The following is a 21135-nucleotide window of genomic DNA, read 5'->3' on the forward strand; positions in this document are numbered from 1 at the left end:
TATATTAAAGCCTGTACATGGAATCTAGAAAGATGGTACCAACGACTCCACGTACAGGACAGCAGAGGAGACACAGACATAAAGAACAGACTTTTGGACTCAGTGGGAGAAGGAGAAGGTGGGATGATTTGAGAGAACAGCACTGAAACACATATATTACCATATGTATTGAAACACATATATTACCATATGTAAAAGAGACAATCAGTGAGAGTTTGATGTATGAAGCAGGACACCCAAAGATGGTGTTCTGGGACAACCTGGAGGGATTGGGTGGGGAGGGAGGTGGGAGGAGGGTTCAGGATTGGGGGGACACATGTGTATCTATGGCTGACTCACACTGATGTATGGCAGAAACCACAATATTGTAATTATGCTCCAATTAAAATAAATTTTAAAAATTTTTAAAAAAAGGTGAAATGAAGAGACATAAAAAGCTGAAAGAATGCTAAAGAAAAGCCTCCAAATAGAAGAAAAATTATACCAGACTGAAATATGGATAAACTCAAACGAAGGAAGAGCAACAGAAATGATGACTACAAGGGTAAATATATACTTGTTTCTTATTACTCATCTCTTTAAGATAACTGTTTTTTTTAAGATAACTAATTAAAGAAAAATAATAACAAGAATTTATAACAAGTATAAGTAAACTGTATGAAAACTCTTAACAGAAAGGACAGGATGGGGAGAAATGTAAATAAACTACTATAAAGTTCTTACAGGAGTGGCATAATATCACTTGAAGGTAGATAAACTAAAGATGTATGCTGCTGGGACTTCCCTGGTGGTCCAGTGGTTAAGAATACACCTTGCAATGCAAGGGATGTGGATTCAATCCCTGCTCAGGAAACTACGATCCCAGATGCTGTGGGGCAATGCACTGCAACTACTGAACTACTGAATCTGGAGCCTCTGTACAGCAATGGAAGATTCCATCTGCTGCAATAAAAACTGGACACAGCCAAATTAATTAATTAATTAAATATTTTTTCAAAAAAATGTGTGCTGTCAAAGCCAAAGAAACCACTGAAAATACAGAAAGTACACAACTAAAGAAATGAAATGGAATCATAAAAATACTCAATCCAAAAGAAGTCAGATGAAGAAAAAGAGAGCAAAAAAGATATAAGATGAAGAGAAAACAAACAGGAAAATTACAGATTCAAATCTAATTATATCACAATATATATAAATAGTCTAAACACCTGAATTAATAGGCAGAAATCATCAAATGGATACAAAAGCAAAATTCAACTACAAGAAACGAACAGTCCATGGAAATCTCCAGGACAGAATACTGGAGTGGGTAGTGGTTCCCTTCTCCAGGGCATCTTCCCAACCCAGGGATTAAACCCAGGTCTCCTACATTGCAGGCAGATTCTTTAAGATTCTTTACCAGCTGTGTCACCAGGGAAGCCCAAGAATACTGGAGTGGGTAGTCTATCCCTTCTCCAGGGGACCTTCCCAACCCAGGAATTGAATCAGGGTCTCCTGCACTGCAGGCAGATTCTTTATTAGCTGAGCTACGAGGAAAGCCCAACAAGAAATGAACTATAAAGACATAAAGATGCTAAATGTAAAATCAGAGAAAAAGATGTAACGTGTTTGAAAATTAGTCAAAAGAAAGCTAACACGGCTTACGTAACATCAAATTGGAATGCAGAGCAAAAAACATCCCAAGGGACAAAGAAAGTCATTTCATATGAAAAAGAAATCAACCCATCAGGAGCACAGAGGATCTGTAAAATAAACAAAACAAAAAAAAAAGTACAGAAGACATCATAAATACTGGGTTGGTCAAAAGGTATGTTCAGGATTTTCCAAACAAACGTAAACAAACCTTTTGGCCAATCCGATACTTATGCATCAAATAATAGAGCAACAAAATACATAAAGCAAAAACTGACAAATTCCAGAGAAACAGACAAATCTACAATTACAGCTGCTGATTTCAAGACCCCACTCTCAATACTTAATAGACTAAGTAAAGAGAAAATCAGCAAGGATATGGAAGATAACACCAGCAACTAGTAGGACCTAATTGACATTCAGAGAATATTCTACCCAACAACAGAACATTCTTTCCAAATGCATACAAAACATTTTCCAAAACAGACCATGTTCTGAGCCATAAAACAAGTCTCAATAAACATAAAGGGATTCAAGTCATACAAAGTTCTCTGACCACAGTAAAATTAAATTAGAAATAATTAGCAACATATCAGAATTTGTGGGAGGTTACTAAAGTATTACTTACAGGGAAATTTATAACACTAGATATTGACACTAGAAAAGAAAGTTTCAAATCAATGATATCAGATTACAACTTAAGAAACCAGAAAAAGAGCAAATTAAATTCAAAGTAAGCACAGTAATAAAAATCAAAGTGGAAATAAGTGAAAAACAAAAACAGTACAAATTCAATGAAAGCAAAAACTTTTAAAGACAGTAAAACTGATAAACTTCTAACCCGACTGATCAGGGAAAAAAAAGATACAAATTACCATATAAGTTTGTAATGTAAAGAAGTGACAGAAGCAAAATTATCACACATTCTTAATACTTTACAAAAAGGTATCTGGATGGCAAGTAAGCATACGATGTCATTAGAGGAACACAGAACCTCACAAGGAGATACTGCTACACATACACTGTAACAGTGAACACTGACAAGACTGACTATACACCAAATTCCAGTAAGAATGCAGAGGAATTGCAAGTCTAATACAACGCAGCTGGTAATGTAAAATGACACAAATACTTAGTAAAATAGCTTGGCAGTTTCTCAAAATTTAAACATATAGTTACCATATGATCTAGCCACTCTTCCCTAGCGATTTCCTCAAGAGAAAAGAAAGTGTATGTTCATGTTAAGACTTGTACATGAATGTTCAAAGAGGCTTAATTTTTTGCAGCCAAAACGTGAAAAGATTCTAAACATCCACCAGCAGGTACATGGAAAAACGAACTGTGGTACAATATATCTACCAATGGTATATTATCCATCAACAGAAAGGGAAGAACTATTCTTACATACAGCAACATGAATAAAATTGAGACTTCCAGCAACGATGTCTCAAACAATGATGAATCAAACACGAACAGCAACATGGATAAAATTCAAAATAATTATGTGGAAAGAAGTCAGAACAAAAAAACCAAATAAAAGACAGTGTACAAGGTATGACCCCATTTATATAAAACTCCAGAAAATAAAACTAGCCTATAATTTTTTAAAAATGAATAGTTGTGTAGGTGGGTTGCCAATGTGTGTGGAGAGGCAAGAGAGAGAACTATGAAAGAACAGAAAGAAACTTTTCAGGGTGATGGATTTGTTAGAATATACACACTACAAAATTTACCAAATTGCACACTTTATACACACGTGCAGTTGATTTTATGTCAAGTATACTTCAGGAAATTGTTGTACTTAAAAATCCTCAAAGGGGAGTGATATAAAATTTAAAGCAGGAAAAAAATCTGTCATACTTCCAAATATTAATAATATACCTATAGTATTACTAGTTTTCCTCCATATGTATATTTTATCATACTCTACTGAAATTAACCTGAGTTTTCAACATACATTCTGAGCAAGAAATAGCAAAACAAACACAAAGGTGTTAAATCAAAACTTTAACCACCATATGTAAAAATTATATTTAAATACTGAACTCCTTTGGGAAAAAAAGAAAGAAATCTGTTAGTAGATAGCATTTGAGGTTTTTTTCGGACATTAATCTCTACAGAAATTCCAAAAAAATCAATTGTACTCATATTGGTGAAAGGAAAGGCAATGCTATTGTGCTTAGACTAAGAAATATAAAATACTTCTGGTAAAGCACAATTAGAAAAAACTTATTTTTGTCCCCCCTAAAGCTCTTTCAGTCCACATTTTTTAACCACTGCAGTGAGAAAACTGTAGTCATCTAAGCTTAGGAGACTATTATTAGCTCCCATATGCTTTCACTGGTTGAGATGTTGCCTGGATCATCAGGTATACTATTTTGTAGAAACTATTTCTTCAGTAACCTTTCTCAACTTGAATTCAGAGCTATACATCATTTTTATTGTACTGTAAATGTAATTTACTTGAATTTCGGGCAACACAATAGTATGTCAATAAAAATTTCAATAAACAAGAGATGAACAGGAGATGGACTTTGTCAAAGGCACCTGATTTAAGTTTCAAAGAAATATCTCTAATACAAAAACAACCTTCCCTTGTTACTGCATTCTTTGTCACGTGAGATCAGATAATTTTCTTTCAAATTTGAATGAGTAAAAGAAACAATCTATTTCTTTTTATATTTCTAAAGATGACTTATAGAAAACATGTGCACACAATAATTTTAATGCAATTTTATTTCAAAGGTTCATTAATTTTTTCGGTAAAAATAAAATAAGTTTATAGAAGTAAAAGGACTTCCCCAATGGCTCGGTGGTAAAGAATCTGCCTCCAACGCAAGAGATATAGGAGATGTTGGTTCTACTCCTGGGTCGGGAAAATCCTCTGGAAGAAGAAATGGAACCCACTCCAGTATTATTGCCTGAAAAATCCCATGGACAGAGGAGCCTGGCAGGCTGAAGTCCAAGGGCAAGTCAAAACAATGAAGGACATTTCAAATTTTAATGAGTTGTGTGTAAACCAAATTGTCACAACAGTCTTTGTGCATTTATGTGGTTCATATACAAATGAAAAGGAACACCAATATTCTGGGAATCATATGTTAAAAAATACCGACATAAATAGTCATTAAGAAAGAATTTCTGGCTTATACTATGGCAGGAGGACAAAGAGTTGCACATCCTCACAACCAGGGCACCTCCTAGGCACTGGCAGAGCTAGTCAGACGTCTGAGGGGCGTGGGCAACCCCTGCCTAACCAAGCCAGGCGTCAGGCCTGAGCTCCTCTGGCGGGAGCACGGAGTTCAAGCCAATGGACTGAGAGAACTTCATGTCCAAGGGAATGTTAGTAAGTGTGAGGTCTCTAGAGAACCTCATCTTGGCACCAAATTCCGGCTCTACCCCACTGCCTGCAAACTCCAGTGCTGGATGTCTCAGGACAGACAACCAGTGAGACAGGTACACAGTGCCACCCATCAAGGGAAAAAAAAAAAATCACACGACAAAAAAGTTACTGACAAAGGGACAGGTAAAAAACAACAAGACCAGATAAACGAAGACGAAACAGGCAACCTACTGGGAAAATAATTCAGCATAATAATAGTAAAGATGATGCAAAAGCTCTTGGAAACAGAATGGATACACGGACTGAGAAAATACAAGAAATGTTTAACAAAGACCTAGAAACTAAAGAACAACAACAACAAAATAGATGGAAAGCACAAAAACTGAAATGAAAAAATATACTAGAAGGAATCAATAACTGCGACAGAAATGACTGTGACAGAAAATGAATAAGTGAGCTGGAAAATAGAACGGTGGTATAAATCACTGCCAAGGGGCAGAATAAAGAAAAAAAGAATTAAGTGAAATAAGGACACTTTCAGACCTCTAAAACAACATCAAATGCATCAACATTTAAAATACAGGAGTCCCAGAAAAAGAAGAGAAGGAGAAAGTGTCTGAGAAAATATCTGAACAGATCATAGTCAAAAACTTCCTTAACATGAAAAAGCAGACAGACACCCAAGTGCAAGAAGGGTAGAGGCCCATAAAGGAAAAACAAGAAGAAATACACCAAGACACATATCAAACTAACAAAAATTAAATTCAAAGAAAACATACTAAAACAGCAAGGAAAACAAAACAAAAAATTTCAAAAGTAATCCCCATTAAGTTACACGCAGATTTTTTCAGCAGAAACTCTGTAGGCCAAAAGGGAATGACAGGATATATTCAAGGTAATGAAGAGGAAAAACCTACATCCAAGTTTAATCTAACATGAAAGAACCTCATTCAGATTGGATGGAGAAATCAAAAGCTTTACAGATAAGCAGAAGCTAAGAGAATAACAGCATCACAAAATCAGCTTTATAACAAATGCTAAAGGAACTTCTCTAGGTGGGAAACATAGGAGAAGAAGACCTACAAAATAAACCCAAAACAATAAAGAAAATTCTAATACTAAAATACATATCAAAAATTACCTGAAATGTAAATGGATTAAATGCTCTAACCAAAAGACACAGACTGGCTGGCTGGATAGAAAAACCAGAACTGTATATATCCTATCTTCAGGAGACCCACTTCAGACCCAGAGACACATACAGATTAAAACTGAAGGCATGGAAATCAAAAGAAGTAGCAAAACAGGTATCAGACAGACTAGACTTTAGAAGAACTGGAGACTTCTCCAGTGGTTCAGTAGTTAGGAAATCACCAGCCAATTGAAGGGACACAGGTTTGATCCCTGGTCCAGGAAGATTCCACATGCCCCTGAGGGAAAGCCCGGGACCCACAACTACTATACTCCCTCCCCCAAAAGCAATTCCTACAGTTATCTCCCATCACCCATATCCACAGCCACACTTTCCTCTTCTTTAACAATTGAACTCAGGATAATCCTACCTGTATCATACATACATATACATTAACTTTGAATTCCTGCTGAATTTTCCCATCTATCATCATTCTTTATTTTTAGCTCCTTTCAAATTTGATACTGTCTTTCCCACTAATATATAAACATATTCAAGTGTCCTAGGAAATATGGGAGTGAGGGAGGCATTTAACCCATGTCTCCCACATACACTTTCTATCTCTATCATATCATAATCCACAGTCATAATTTAGTCCATGAAATCTGGCTTATAAATCCTCTTCTACAATGATAATATTCTTGATTAAGTTACCAAAGATCTCTATTATTGCCTACCCAAAGGCACATCTTTGTCATTTTTATCAGACTCTTCTCTGTTTTTGAGAAACTTTCATTTTCTCTTCACTTTTCAGTATACAAAGAATCAATCAAGAGACAGCACCCAAGAAGGTATGTGGACTCCAACCAAACGGAAGTTTCAAGAAGATAACTAAAATCTCAGAGACCTTTAAAAGAGACAGCATTCATAGTCGTAAAGTTTGTACTCCAAACATTGCTTTTTTTGTCGTTTTGATGGAGCTGTGGAGCGGGTATAGTTTCTAACAGAACTGTTTATTAGTATTGAAATGTAGATCAGAATAAATATGATGATACACAAGAATTCTGAGTATCTCTGGCATTTTCAATATTAACAGATAATTCAACACACAATAGAATAGTAATAGATATCAAATAAAGACATTACAATGAAAGTTGTTGGGCATCAATGACTGAAGAATACATTATCGTTAATACCACAGTACACACACTGCTTTGCAACAAACAGCAGGGACACACTCTTCCATTTATAATGGAAGACTCTAAGCATTTATAATGGCAAGCATATGCTCTGAAAAAAAAATCACCATGGCATCTGCAACTATCCTATGAAAAGAAAAAAGTATAAGCATTTCTCATTTTCCAGGGTTACTGCTGTATTTCAAAAGCTCTCTTCAAAATTAATTTTCTGAAATCCTATTTTCCCATTTAAACGTACTCTTTTTACAACACACATCCATACACAGACACATACCCACAACAAACTCTGGCTCAAACTTTTGGGTAAAATGTAATTTCAAAAGCTTGTATGACAAAAACCACTGCAACGATGTAAAGTAATTAGCCTCCAACTAATAAAAATAAATGGAAAAAAAAATAAATAAAAAGCTCCAATCCAAAGACATTTCAAAAACCTTGAGTATACTGCAATTATTCTTTGCCTACTGAGTGTTCATAGATCTCATCCCTTTAGTTCTTTTCTTACCACTTATTCTCAAATTTTCTCCCCTAAAGGTCTCATAACTATACTCAAACACTTCAGAACTTAGTACCCTTCTCTTGTCCTCCTAGGCTATCAAAGAAAACTCTGCCAAGGTTTTTAACCGTTGTAACCTCATGTAATATTTTCTATTATATAAAATGAGTTAGATTCAGATATTAACATAGATAAAATCAAAATTAAGGACATCAGGTTAGTTTTGCTCATACTATGTACTACTCAAGGTTTCAAATTTTGAAAATATATTAACTAATATATTTTCCAATAAAACAGAATTATATACAAGCACATTTTATTTCTAAGAATAAACATCTTAAAATTATTAATCACATGGGCCACTGTTAGAGGATGTTTTCCAGCTACTTCAGGGTCTAAAATTGACAAAGGAAAAGAACTATAAATATGATCACCATAAGAATGAATGAAGGGACTTCCCTGGTGGTTCAGGGGCTAAGACTCTGCACTCCCAACTTAGGGGGCTGGGGTTCAATCCCTGGTCAGGGAACTATATCCCACATGCCACAACTAAGATCTGGCACAGTCAAATAAATAAATTAAATAAATATATTTTTTTTAAAAAAGAATGAAAGAATAGATGAAAAGAGAAAAGAAAGAAGAAATCTAAAAAGGAGAAAAAATTAAGTATATCACATGACAACGATAAAAATGCTCATAAAACACTCTCAAAAAGTAGGCAAAATACATGACTAGCTAATAAAATAAAAATTAAATAACATTTATAAAAATAGGCCAAACTTCACTCATGCTTACATGCAAATCAAAGAAAGTTTCTATTCCTTAAATGTACCTATGGCAAAGATTAAAAACCTCCATAATACTACAGGCAAAGAAGAGAAAAGTCATTTTCATATAAGACTGGTAAGAGTGTAAACTGGTTAGTACAATGAAATATAGAAATAAAATTCCACTCATTGGAATTTATTTTACAGCTATATTTAACATGTATGCAAAAACACATGTACAAAACTATTCACTGCAGTATTGCTTAGAGCAACACATTAGAAACTACCTAAAGCCCAACAAAACTAAACTGATGAGAAATACTAGCTTATCTCTAAGGTTTACAACAGAATACTAAAGAGACTTTAAAATGAAAAAAAAAGCACATACATATGAGCTGGTGAGGAAAGATCTTTAAGATACACTGATTGGAGAGAATCTTCAGCTGAGCACCAAAGAATTGATGCTTTTGAACTGTGGTGTTGGAGAAGACTCTTTAGAGTCCCTTGAACTGCAAGGAGATCCAACTGGTCGATCCTAAAGGAGATCAGTCCTGGGTGTTCATTGGAGGGACTGATGCTGAAGCTGAAACTCCAATACTCTGGCCACCTGATGCGAAGAGCTGACTCATCAGGGTCTTCCCTGATGCTGGGAAAAGATTGAGGGCAGGAGGAGAAGGGGACAGCAGAGGATGGGATGGTTGGATGGCATCATAGACTCAATGGACATGGGTTTGAGTGGACTCCGAGAGTTGGTGATGGACAGGGAGGCCTGGTGTGCTGTGGATCAAGGGGTCGCAAAGAGTCGGACACAACTGAGCGACTGAATTGAACTGACTGGAAAGAAACAATATTCAGATCAGTACAGGCACCTGCTGGTGAATCCCTGGGCCCTCTGAAGACCCAACATCTGCAGATGCTCAAGTCCCTTATGCAAAACAGCAGTCAGTCCTTTGGTATCCATGGGATTTATATTCAATCAACCAAGAATTGAAAATACTTAGGAATTTTCAGAAAGTTTAAAAAACCAAAACCTAATCTGCAGAGAGTTGGCAACTATTTACACAGCATTTACACTGTATTTACAACTATTTACACAGTATTTACATTGTACTAGTTATTAAAAGCAATCTATAGATGATTTAAAGTATATGGGAGAACATATGTAGGTCGTATGTAAAAATACTATGCTTCTTTATATAAAGTACTTGATTTGGGTATCTGGATTTGGGTATCTATTAGTGCCCTGGAACCAACCTCCTGGTAGATAACAAGAGATGACTGCAATTATATGTTATCTCCTGTATGAAGGTCACAGACCCGGAAAATGGACAAGTGTTACATACAGTTGCCAGATAAAACACAAGATACCCAGTTAAATTTTAATTTCAGGCTAAAAAACTTTTTTACTTTTTTAGTTTAAGCATGTCCAAATATTTTTATTTGCTAAATCTGGCAACCCTAGTTATATAACATTGTGCAAGCCACAACTTCAGTTGCCTCAGTTTCTGCATCTGGAAAATTCCTGGGTCAGTCTATGATTTCTTCTAGCTCTAAAAACAGTTCTATTATTTTTTTTTAGGACTAAAATTCACAGGTTTTAAAGCTCCCTAGAATTCTGGCATTTTATAAAAAATTCAACATATACCCAAGATAATGTTCAGACAAATTAACAACTTCTAATAATCCTTCTCTGAATCCTTCCAATCACTGAAAACAGGCATTCATCAAGGTCCTATTCTTGGTTTCTTACTTTATACCACTCTACATGCTCAGGAATTCTTTTTTTTGTTTCACATATATACAGATAATTTCCCTCTCCAGTCAACTAGAAAATTAATAGAAAGCTTCAAAATATCTGTAACATCAAAATTAATACAGCTAACAAAGAATACTATCTTCAGACCAAAACATAAGCTTTTAGTGAGTGCCTGTATTATAGAGTATCTATCAGAAGCTTACCATACAACATACCAACATGAAGCAATTACAGAACCAAAAGGAATACTAACAATATAAGACTGCTTACAAGCTCTTCTTAGTAGCAGTCACAGAAGTAAATATCTACAGACTACCCAACTATTAAGCCAATCCTAATGATATCAAGAAATAAGAGCTTCATCCCACTTCTACATGTTTCTAGCAATTGGTACTGGAGATAGTCTACCTTCTAGAGTACCTGGAATAAAACTTGGACAATTATACATGTAGACAGCCTCAGACATTCTCTAAACCCTGCTGTGTTTATCCAGTCAATACAACTGAATTTCTCCTTTCATTTCTTAGGAATAAAGCCCTGATCTGAACCAGAACCCATCTGACTGGGCCTCCCATCATTCAGTCTAGATTTTGCCAGCCTCCCTCCCTCCCTTCTACTAAAAGCTACACACCAGGCTGTATAATCCACAGCTTCAGATGAAGTCACTAACAAAAGTGATTTACCAGACTCAGGACCCCGAACAACAAAGCTTACACCTACTACTGCCACCAGAGAATTCTATTACTTCCTAAAATCTCTTCCTTTAGTGTCCCATTCATTTGGTGGTACTTTAAGACATATTTTAATGATCATTCATTCAAGTAAAGGTTAGTTATTATCCTTTGGCTACACATTTTCTACTTATGGCTATTTCAAACAGTATCAACCCTATGGCTAAATCAAGTTTCCTAGGTTTGACCCACTCAACCTGGGTTTCCTAACTGAATACCTCAGCCCTGTACAGCCCTATATATAACTGCTAAAGGGACACGAATAATAAAAGCAGTTAATGCTAATGATTTTTCTAATCATTATATGTACAATCACTATCTTAACTATATTTTGCTTTCAAAACTCTAGCTTTAAAACCTGTCAACTATCAAAATGGATTTCCTTCTCTGCAAAACAACCACCAAAATTCATGTTTCCCTCTACAAGATCTTTCACATATCTTTTTCACTTCATATTTGGGCTATGGCAGCATATTTTCTTTCAGTCTCCCAGACCTCCAGTAGGTATGCAATATGGATAGTTATGATTGTGTACTTAAATATGGATAAATTTCCTTTGAAAGCAATATGGCAGTACTAACAAAATCTGACCAACCTAGACAGCATATTAAAAAGCAGAGACATTACTTTGCCAACAAAGGTCCACCTAGTCAAAGCTACGGTTTTTCCAGTAGACATGTATGGATGTGAGAGTTGGACTATAAAGAAAGCTGAGCTCTGAAAAATTGATGCTTTTGAACTGTGGCGTTGGAGAAGACTTTTGAGAGTCCCTTGGACTGCAAGAGAATGCTGGGCTGGAGGAAGTACAAGCTGGAATCAAGATTGCCAGGAGAAATATCAATAACTTCAGATATGCAGATGACACCACCCTTATGGCAGAAAGTGAAGAACTAAAGAGCCTCCTGATGAAAGTGAAAGAGGAGAGTGAAAAAGTTGGCTTAAAGCTCAACATTCAGGAAACTGAGATCATGGCATCTGGTCCCATCACTTCATGGCAAATAGATAGGGAAACAGAGGAAACAGTGTCAAACTTTATTTTTCTGGGCTCCAAAATCACTGCAGATGGTGACTGCAGCCATGAAATTAAAAGACGCTTACTCCTTGGAAGGAAAGTTATGACCAACCTAGATAGCATATTAAAGAGCAGAGACATTACTTTGCCAACAGAAGTCCGTCTAGTCAAGGCTATGGTTTTTCTAGTAGTCATGTGTGGATGTGAGAGTTGGACTGTGAAGAAAGCTGAACACTGAAGAACTGATGCTTCTGAACTGTGGTGTTGGAGAAGACTCTTGAGAGTCCCTTGGACTGCAAGGAGATCCAACCAGTCCATCCTAAAGGAGATCAGTCCTGGGTGTTCACTGGAAGGACTAATGTTGAAGCTGAAACGCCAGTACTTTGGCCACCTCATGCGAAGAGCTGACTCATTCGAAAAGACCCTGATGCTGGAAAAGACTGAGGGCAGGAGGAGAAGGGGACAACAGAGGATGAGATGGTTGGATGGCGTCATAGACTCGATGGACATGGGTTTGGGTGGACTCCAGGAGTTGGTGATGGACAGGGAGGCCTGGTGTGCTGCAGTTCATGGGGTTGCAAAGAGTCGGACACGAATGAGTGACTGAACTGAACTGGACGGCAAGGAGATCAAACTAGTCAATCCTCAAGGAAATCAGTCCTGAATATTCACTAGAAGTACTGATGCTGAAGCTGAAACTCCAATACTTTGCCACCTGAAGGCAAGAACTGACTCATTTGAAAAGACCCTGATGCTGGGAAAGATTGAAGGGGGGAGGAGAAGGGGACAACAGAGGATGAGGTGGTTGGATGGATGACTGACTCAATGGACATGAGTTTGAGTAAGCTCCGGGAGATGGTGAGGGACAGGGAAGCCTGGCGTCCTATAGTCCATGGGGTTGCAAAGAGTTGGACACAACTGAGCAACTGAACTGAACTGAACAAAATCTACCAAAATATTTCATGTAGCATATCCATTTATAAGAACTATTAAAGTCATTTAGCTTTACAGATCTCAAAAAAGCAACAAATTTTGGGAAATATTCACTACTGAATTCATCTTTCAGCTTTTTGTTAAATACACTGAAATGAAATACAATATATAAAATGAAACTACTGAACTGTCAAAGGTGCATATCTCATCACTTACATCAAATTTAAGAAACAAAATCATAACATATCTAATCAGTAACTGATGCTCTAAAAGTATAGTTCAGTGTCCTGAATCGTCTGACCTTAGTATTTATTTATCGGTTTAGAAAACAAATGACAGAATACCTGGCAAGTGAAGACTTTGTATCCTGTAGATGTTCTTTGGTCACAGAGTCATCTCTCAAGCCTTCCTCCTGTGATTTTTCTCTCACGTCTTCTGAAATGCATCCATGGTCAACACTGTGACTGGTTTCTAGTGGTTTTTGATTTGAATGTTTCCTGTCTCCCCTTCCAAATCTACTCCATGATAAACTTTCTTCACTGTTTTCTGCGGATTTTTGAAAACCACAATAGACAGAATCTTGAGGGACTACTGCTGAAGATGAACTAGATGGTTCAAAATTTCTGTCCTTGCTATGAAATGACACTTCTTCATCATCAGAGGGTCTTAAGAATTTAGCTCTTAAATTTACATGAGAAGAAAATTCTTGATTTTTCCTTGGACTGGGTTCTCTTCTACATGTTTCTGAAAACACAGATCTACCATCTTTTTCATCACCACTAAACTTATCTTTAGTGATATTGTTGGCAATATCTGTTGTATTATATCTACCTCTTGAACTTTTATTATATTTTACCAAGTCTGACTTTCCACTTTCTTGACTACTATGTGCTTTATCTGAGTATGTTGGTTTCTTCCACCGTTCTCGTCTACAATCTTCTTTTGTAAATGCAGCTTTTTCAGCTTCTTTTAATTTCAACTGAAATATTTCCATTGACTAGAAATGAGGAAAAAAAATCAACAAGATATTTAAAATTAAAAATGGCTCAATGACTTGTACTCTGCATGCCACTGTGATACGTTGTCACGTAGTACAATGAAAGAAAAACCCAACAAAGGGGAATGAAAGACCCAAACAGTCATCCTAAATGACTAGGCTGAAATATGCACGCCCCCCAAAGTCATATGTCAAACCTCTAACCCACAGAACCTCAGAATGTGACATTTGTAGAAAGGATCTTTAAAGAGGTGATTAAGTTAAAATGAGGTCACTGGGTTACACCTTAATCCAGTATGACTGATATCCTTGTAATTAGAAGAAATATGGACACACAAAGAGATCAGCACACACAGAGAAAATACTACGTGAGGGTGGAGCTAGAAGGCAGACACTTATGAAAGAAGAAGAGAGGCCTCAGAAGAAACCAAACCCTCTAATATCTTGATCTTCAACTTCCATTCTCCTGAAATGTAGGAAAATTAATTGCTGTTGTTTAAGTCACCCAGTCTGTGGAACTGTGTTGTGGCAGACGGAGCAAAGAAACACATCACTATGAAATGAGTATTTTAAAAAATATGAATAACCAATGAAAAATTACCAAATAATAAAAAAATTCTGGGAGCTCAAAAGAAGCCATTTAAACCAAATGCCCAGCACTAAAACAAAACAGAATTCAGAAAACAGTAAAGACATAATATTTTAAAAGATACTTCCTACTGTCAGTGAGATTCAAGATGTTACCGTATGGCTAAAACAGAACAGACTCATATGAAAAGAAAAGCAGTTCAAGAACAAGGAAGACATAAAGAGAACTGTTCAAAGACAGGCAGGTAGTGAGCAGAACAACAAGGGTACTGAATCCAGATCTGCGAACTCAACACCAGCCTAGGAATTTGCTATACTTAGGAAAAGATGGTAAACAAATATAAGTTACAGCGAAAAGACACACGGACAATTAATTCTACAGAACATGCATATACTTTCAGAAGGAAAAACCAAAGACTGTAGAAGCATTAACAAAAAAATTTCCCCAGCTAATTTTCTAGATCCAAAGGTCTCACTGAACAGCCTTTGGGGAAGGAAGTAAGGAAAGCATACAGAAATTCATACATATAAAAATCCTAATTTCTGTGTCTCAAAATTCATGCAGAAAATAAATTTTTCACAAAGATCAGATCAGAGAAAGGAGTGAATGTGAACAAGTAAACAAATGGGAGTGAGGTAAACAACATTCTGCCAACAAAGAAAAGGAAGTTAAGACTGTTAACAACTTTTCACTAAGTGCTAGAAGATAATGAAGTGAAGATGAAATTTTGAAAAATAATTCTAACGTAATAATTCTAAATAAAGAATTCAATTCAGTCAAATTATCTTTCCTTGACACATACAGAAGAAAGGCATTTTCCAAAATGCAACATAACAGAAAGTACATTACTTACTAATTCTAGGGGAGAAAATTAAGGCAAACCATAAATGAATTAGGGCAGGTATCTTTGAAAAAAGGAATTCAGGCCATAAACTAAATGGCAAATATAATGGTTAGGTCTAAATAATTGTTCTTATAGTTACAAAGAATACAAATGTCAAGAATAACATGATATTTTTTAAGCTTATAGTAAAGTGTAATTAAAATTTTTAAATATCTCCATAAAATCTGAGAGTTGAGATGAAAAGTCACCATCTTAGACGAGGCAGAGATAATCCATTATATTTTATTTTATCAAATTATTTTAAAAATCCAGGTTTAACATGTTTCTTAAGTTTAATGACAATGTGAGCAGAATGAAAATGATGGCAGTAAAGGGGGATATTTTTGCAATTTAAGCACTGCCTCATAGGTAACTTTTCTCTTTCTTGGTGATATAGAAATTAATGATATCTTTATAATTAGTGGCTTCTAAAATTCAACAAAACATGGTAATAACAAAAACAACAACAGTACCTGACACAATTTATCCAATGCTTATTGTACTACATCTTTTGAATCATTTAAATGGGGTCTACTTATAATGTCTAGGATCAAATTTGTTCATGAATTTCATGGTCTTGGTTATTTAAACTCTGCCTCAGTTTCATTTACTAAATAAAAATAACAGTATAATTGTGGCTATTAAATAAATTTAATTATACAAGAAGTAATACAACAGTAGCTGGCAGATGAAAAGCATTCAAATTATTATTAGTGATCACAAGAATTCTATGAGAATGATACTAATAATCGTGTCTTTAAAATGAAAAATAAAAATGAAGCTAAGATCACACAGCAAGAGTAACAAACCTGATATTGAAATTCAAGACTATTTAACTACACAACAAATGTTTTTAACCATTATGTCAAAATGCCTAACTCTTTGATTCTTAACTGTTCTAGAGAATTAAGAAATTATATAAAACTTCAAAGTTTCAAAAATAAACTTATAATAACCCTTAAAAGATAAAAAGAAAACTAAAGATAATATATATATAAAGACATAAATGAAAAATAAAATAATAACAAATTTAATTCAGTAGTATATTAAAGTAAATGCCATGATCAAATAGGAGTTAAAGAATACAAGAATGGTCTGAAGTTAGAAAATATGTTCAAACAACTCATCTCATTGACAAAAGAAAAAAAATAATTTTATCTCAAAGGATATCAAAATAGTTATTTCATAAAAATTAGATACCCACTCCTAATTTGAAAGCAAATTAACAAAAAAGCACCTTTCATACATCCACGGCCTGGTGGATCTCCCTACTTTCCTCAATTTAAGTCTGAATTTTGCAACAAGGAGTTCATGATCTGAAGCAGTCAGTTGTTGCTGACTCCATGTTCTGCTCCAAGAATGTAATCACTCTGATTTTGGTACTGACCATCTGGTGATGTCCACCAGATGTCCACCATCTCTTGTGTTGTTGGAAGAGGGTGTTTGCTGTGACCAGTGCGTTCTCTTGGCAAAATTCTGTTATCTTTGCCTTGCTTCATTTTGTACTCCAAGGCCAAACCTGCCTGTTACGCCAGGTATCTCCTGACTTCCTTCATTTGCATTCCAGTCCCCTATGATGAAAAGGACATCTTTTTGGGGTATTAGTTCTAGAAGGTCTTGTAGGTCTTCATAGAACCGTTCAGCTTCTTCGGCATTAGTGGTTGGGGGCATAGATTGGATTACTGTGACACTGAATGGTTTGCCTTGGAAACGAACAGAGATCATTCTGTTGTTTTTGAGACTGCACCCAAGCACTGCATTTTGGACTCTTTTGTTGATTATGAGGGCCACTCCCTTTCTTCTAAGAGATTTGCCCTCATTAGTAGAGATAAAGGTCATCTGAATTAAATTCACCCATTCCAGTCCATTTTAGTTCACTGATTCCTAAAATGTTGATGTTTACTCTTGCCATCTCCTGTTTGACCACTTCCAATTTACCTTGACTCATGGACCCAAAATTCCAATGCAATATTGTTCTTTAAAGCATCAGACTTTACTTTCACCATGAGACACACTGACAGCTAGGCACTGTTTCTGCTTTGATTCAATCTCTTTACTCCTTCTGGAGTTATTTCCCCACTTTTCCCCAGTAGCATATTGGGCATTTACTGACTTGGGGAGCTCATCTTTCAGTGTCATATCTTTTTGCCTTTTCATATTGTCCAAAATCACTGCAGATGGTGACTGCAACCATGAAATTAAAAGACGCTTACTCCTTGGAAGGAAAGTTATGACCAACCTAGATAGCATATTAAAAAGCAGAGACATTACTTTGCCAACAAAGGTCCGTCTAGTCAAGGCTATGGTTTTTCCAGTGGTCATGTATGGATGAGAGAGTTGGACTATAAAGAAAGCTGAGCGCCTAAGAATTAATGTTTTTGAACTGTGGTGTTGGAGAAGACTCTTGAGAGTCCCTTGGACTGCAAGGAGATCCAATCCTAAAGGAGATCAGTCCTGGGTGTTCATTGAAGGACTGATGTTGAAGCTGAAACTCCAATCCTTTGGCCACCTGATGCGAAGAGCTGACTCATTTGAAAAGACCCTAATGCTGGGAAGGACTGGGGGCAGGAGGAGAAGGGGACAACAGAGGATGAGATGGTTGAATGGCATCACCGACTCAATGGACATGGATTTGGGTGAACTCCAGAAGTTGCTGATAGACAGGGAGGCCCGGCGTGCTGCGGTTCATGGGGTCACAAAGAGTCGGACACGACTGAGAGACTGAACCGACTGACTGACTGACTGTTCATGAGGTTCTCAAGGCAAGAATGCTGAAGTGGTTTGCCATTCTCTTGTCCAGTGCACCATGTCTTGTCAGAACTCGCCACCATGACCCATCCATCTTGGGTGGCATTATATGACAATTAACATCTTTATAATATCTGCTCTACAGATATTAATTGTTTTATCTATACATTTAACTAAATTTAAATAAAATTCCAAAATGAGTTGTAACTCTATAAGGTACTCTGGAAGCTGTTTCTCTTGAGCTTGAACTTAACAAAACTGATTCTAAATTTTAGAACAACAAAAAAGCACATGTAAGAATATGAAGTTACTTTTTAGTAACTAGTGAAAGAAAGACTTATCCTGTCATACAGTAGGTATTCACTAATTATTTGCTATCCACATGAGTTACTGAAACTATAATAATTATAATAGTATTATACTAATTCCAGGAAACAATAAAAAATCAATAAAAGAGATTTGAGAATAAACAGACTGACTTCATAAAAGATGATGTTATATATAATAAATGTGTCATTTGAAATTAGTAGGAAAAGAATAATTCATTCAATATATTATGAAAACCTACTTAAAGATTTTAGAGAAGTTAAATGTTTACTTTAAACCATACACAAATATGTATTTCAAAAAGATAAAAATATTCATAAAAGTAAAACTGAGCAAATTCTTAAAGGAAATAGAAGTGTACATTTTTCTAATCTTGCAGGTGGAGAAAAAATGTCGATGAGTTATACCAAGAACATTATGTCATGAAAGAAAAAATCTGATAGGTTTTGTTAGATAAAAATATTTTAAATATATTCATAGCAAATATAAGTAAAAAAGAAACATGAAACTAACAGGAAGATTTATTAAAAGGTCTTAAGTCAATATCCCCAAATGAGTAAATACTACAAATAATCAAGTCAAATGGCAAAAAATATATGAAAAAGAATCCACTTGATTAGTAAACAAATGATAAAAATAAAGGCAAAGAAAAAATCTGCTTACCAATCACAGTAGCATAGACTAGAAAACATAATACTACTATTGAAAATTATTGGAAAAAATAATTTTATTGAGTCTAATTTCTTCAATCCTTCTATAGAGAAATTTTACAATATATATCTCACTGTAAGTATCTATATCCTTTAATTGGCAATTTCACTTTTAGTAACTCTTTTAAGAAAATAACCAGGTAAGTACACAACATTCATTGGAAAAGATGATCATCACAGTGCTGTTTAACAGGGAAAAAAATAAAAACATATAAATATCTTTCCACTAACATAAATAATGGGTTGTTGTTCAGTCGCTAAGCCATGTCCAACTCTTTGCCACCCATGGACTGCAGAACACCCAGACTTCCCTGTCCTTCACCATCTCCCAGAGTTTGCTCAAACTCATGTCCACTGAATAGGTGATGCAATCTATCCATCTCATCTTCTGTCATCCCTTTCTCCTCCTGCCTTTCCCAGCATCATGGTCTTTTTCAAAGAGTCAGAACTTTGCATCAGGTAGTTAAGGTACTGAAGCTTCAGCTTCAGCACCAGTCCTTCCAAAGAATATTCCAGGTTGACTTCCCTTAGGATGAACTGTTTTGACTCCCTGCAGTCCACAAGACTCTTAAGTGGATTCTCTAGCACCATTGTTCGAAAGTACCAATTCTTCAGCACTCAGCCTTTTTTATGGTCCAACTCTCACATCCATACTTGACTACTGGAAAAACCATAGGTCTGATTATATGGACCTTTGTCAGCAAAGTGATACCTCTGCCTTTTAATACATTGTCTAGGTTTATCATAACTTTTCTTCCAAAGAACAAGCATCTTTTAATTCATGGCTGCAATCACCTTCCACAGAGATTTAGGAGCTCAAGAAAATAAAGTCTGTCACTGTTTCCATTTTTTCCCCATCTATTTGCCATGAACTGATGCCATGACCTTAGTTTTTTGAATGCTGAGTTTAAGCCAGATTTTTTACTCTGCTCTTTCATCTTCATCAAGTTTCTCTTGCCTCTTTGCTTTCTGCCATCAGGGTGGTATCATCTGCATGTCTGAGGTTGCTGATATTTCTCCCAGCAATCTTGACTCCAGCTTGTGACTCATCCAGTCAGGCATTTCACATGATGTACTCTGCATTTAAGTTAAATAACCAAGGTAACAGTATATAGACTTGATGTACTCCTTTCCCAATTTGGAACCAGTCTGTTTTTCCAAGTCTGGTTCTAACTGTTACTTCTTGACCTGCATACTGGTTTCTCAGGAGGCAGAGAAGGTGGTCTGGTACTTCCATTTCTTTAAGAATTTTCCACAGTTTGTGTTGATCCACACAGTCAAAGGCTTTAGTGTAGTCAGTGAAGCAGAAGTAGATGTTTTTCTGAAACTCTTGCTTTTCCTATGATCCAATGAATGTTGGCAATTTGGTCATCTGGTTCCTCTGCCTTTTCTAAGTCCAGCTTATACATTGAGAAGTTCTTAGTTTATGTACTGTTGAACCCTAGCTTGAAGGATTTTGAGTATTACCTTGCTAGCATATAAAATGAGCACAATCGTACAGTAGTTTGAACATTCCTTGGCATTGCCCTTCTTTGGGACTGGAATGAAAACTGATCCTCTCCAAGCCTTAACCGAGAAATAACCAAATTTGCTGGCATATATTAAGTGCAACACTTTAACAGTATCAACTTTTAGGATTTTAAATAGCTAGGCTGGCATTCCATCACCTCCACCATATAAATATATGTGTAAATATTAACAGATCATTAAAATGTACATATTTTCTGGCATCCAACTATGTCTGTTTGTGCAAGTGAAACAACCAGAATGTAGGCTGTAAGCTTATGCTATGTCTGTTGTCAGACTCTTTGTGATACCAGAACTGAAGCTCTCCAGGTTACTCTGTTCACAGAATTTTTCCAGGCGAGAATAATAGAGTG

General features: G+C 35.9%; 1 protein-coding gene across 2 annotated transcripts in view; it reads right to left on the reverse strand.

Moving 5' to 3' along the window:
* CWF19L2 (CWF19 like cell cycle control factor 2) overlaps positions 1-21135 on the reverse strand; it is a 153038-nt gene that overhangs the window by 76362 nt on the left and 55541 nt on the right. For both annotated transcript variants that reach the window (XM_020885503.2, XM_020885502.2), the window contains exon 8: positions 13346-13998. In XM_020885503.2, coding sequence (XP_020741162.2) covers positions 13346-13998 — 653 coding nt within the window. The remainder of the gene's footprint in view (positions 1-13345; positions 13999-21135) is intronic.

Source organism: Odocoileus virginianus, chromosome 10 (genome assembly GCF_023699985.2).
Source record: "Odocoileus virginianus isolate 20LAN1187 ecotype Illinois chromosome 10, Ovbor_1.2, whole genome shotgun sequence".
Taxonomy (NCBI): Eukaryota; Metazoa; Chordata; class Mammalia; order Artiodactyla; family Cervidae; genus Odocoileus; species Odocoileus virginianus.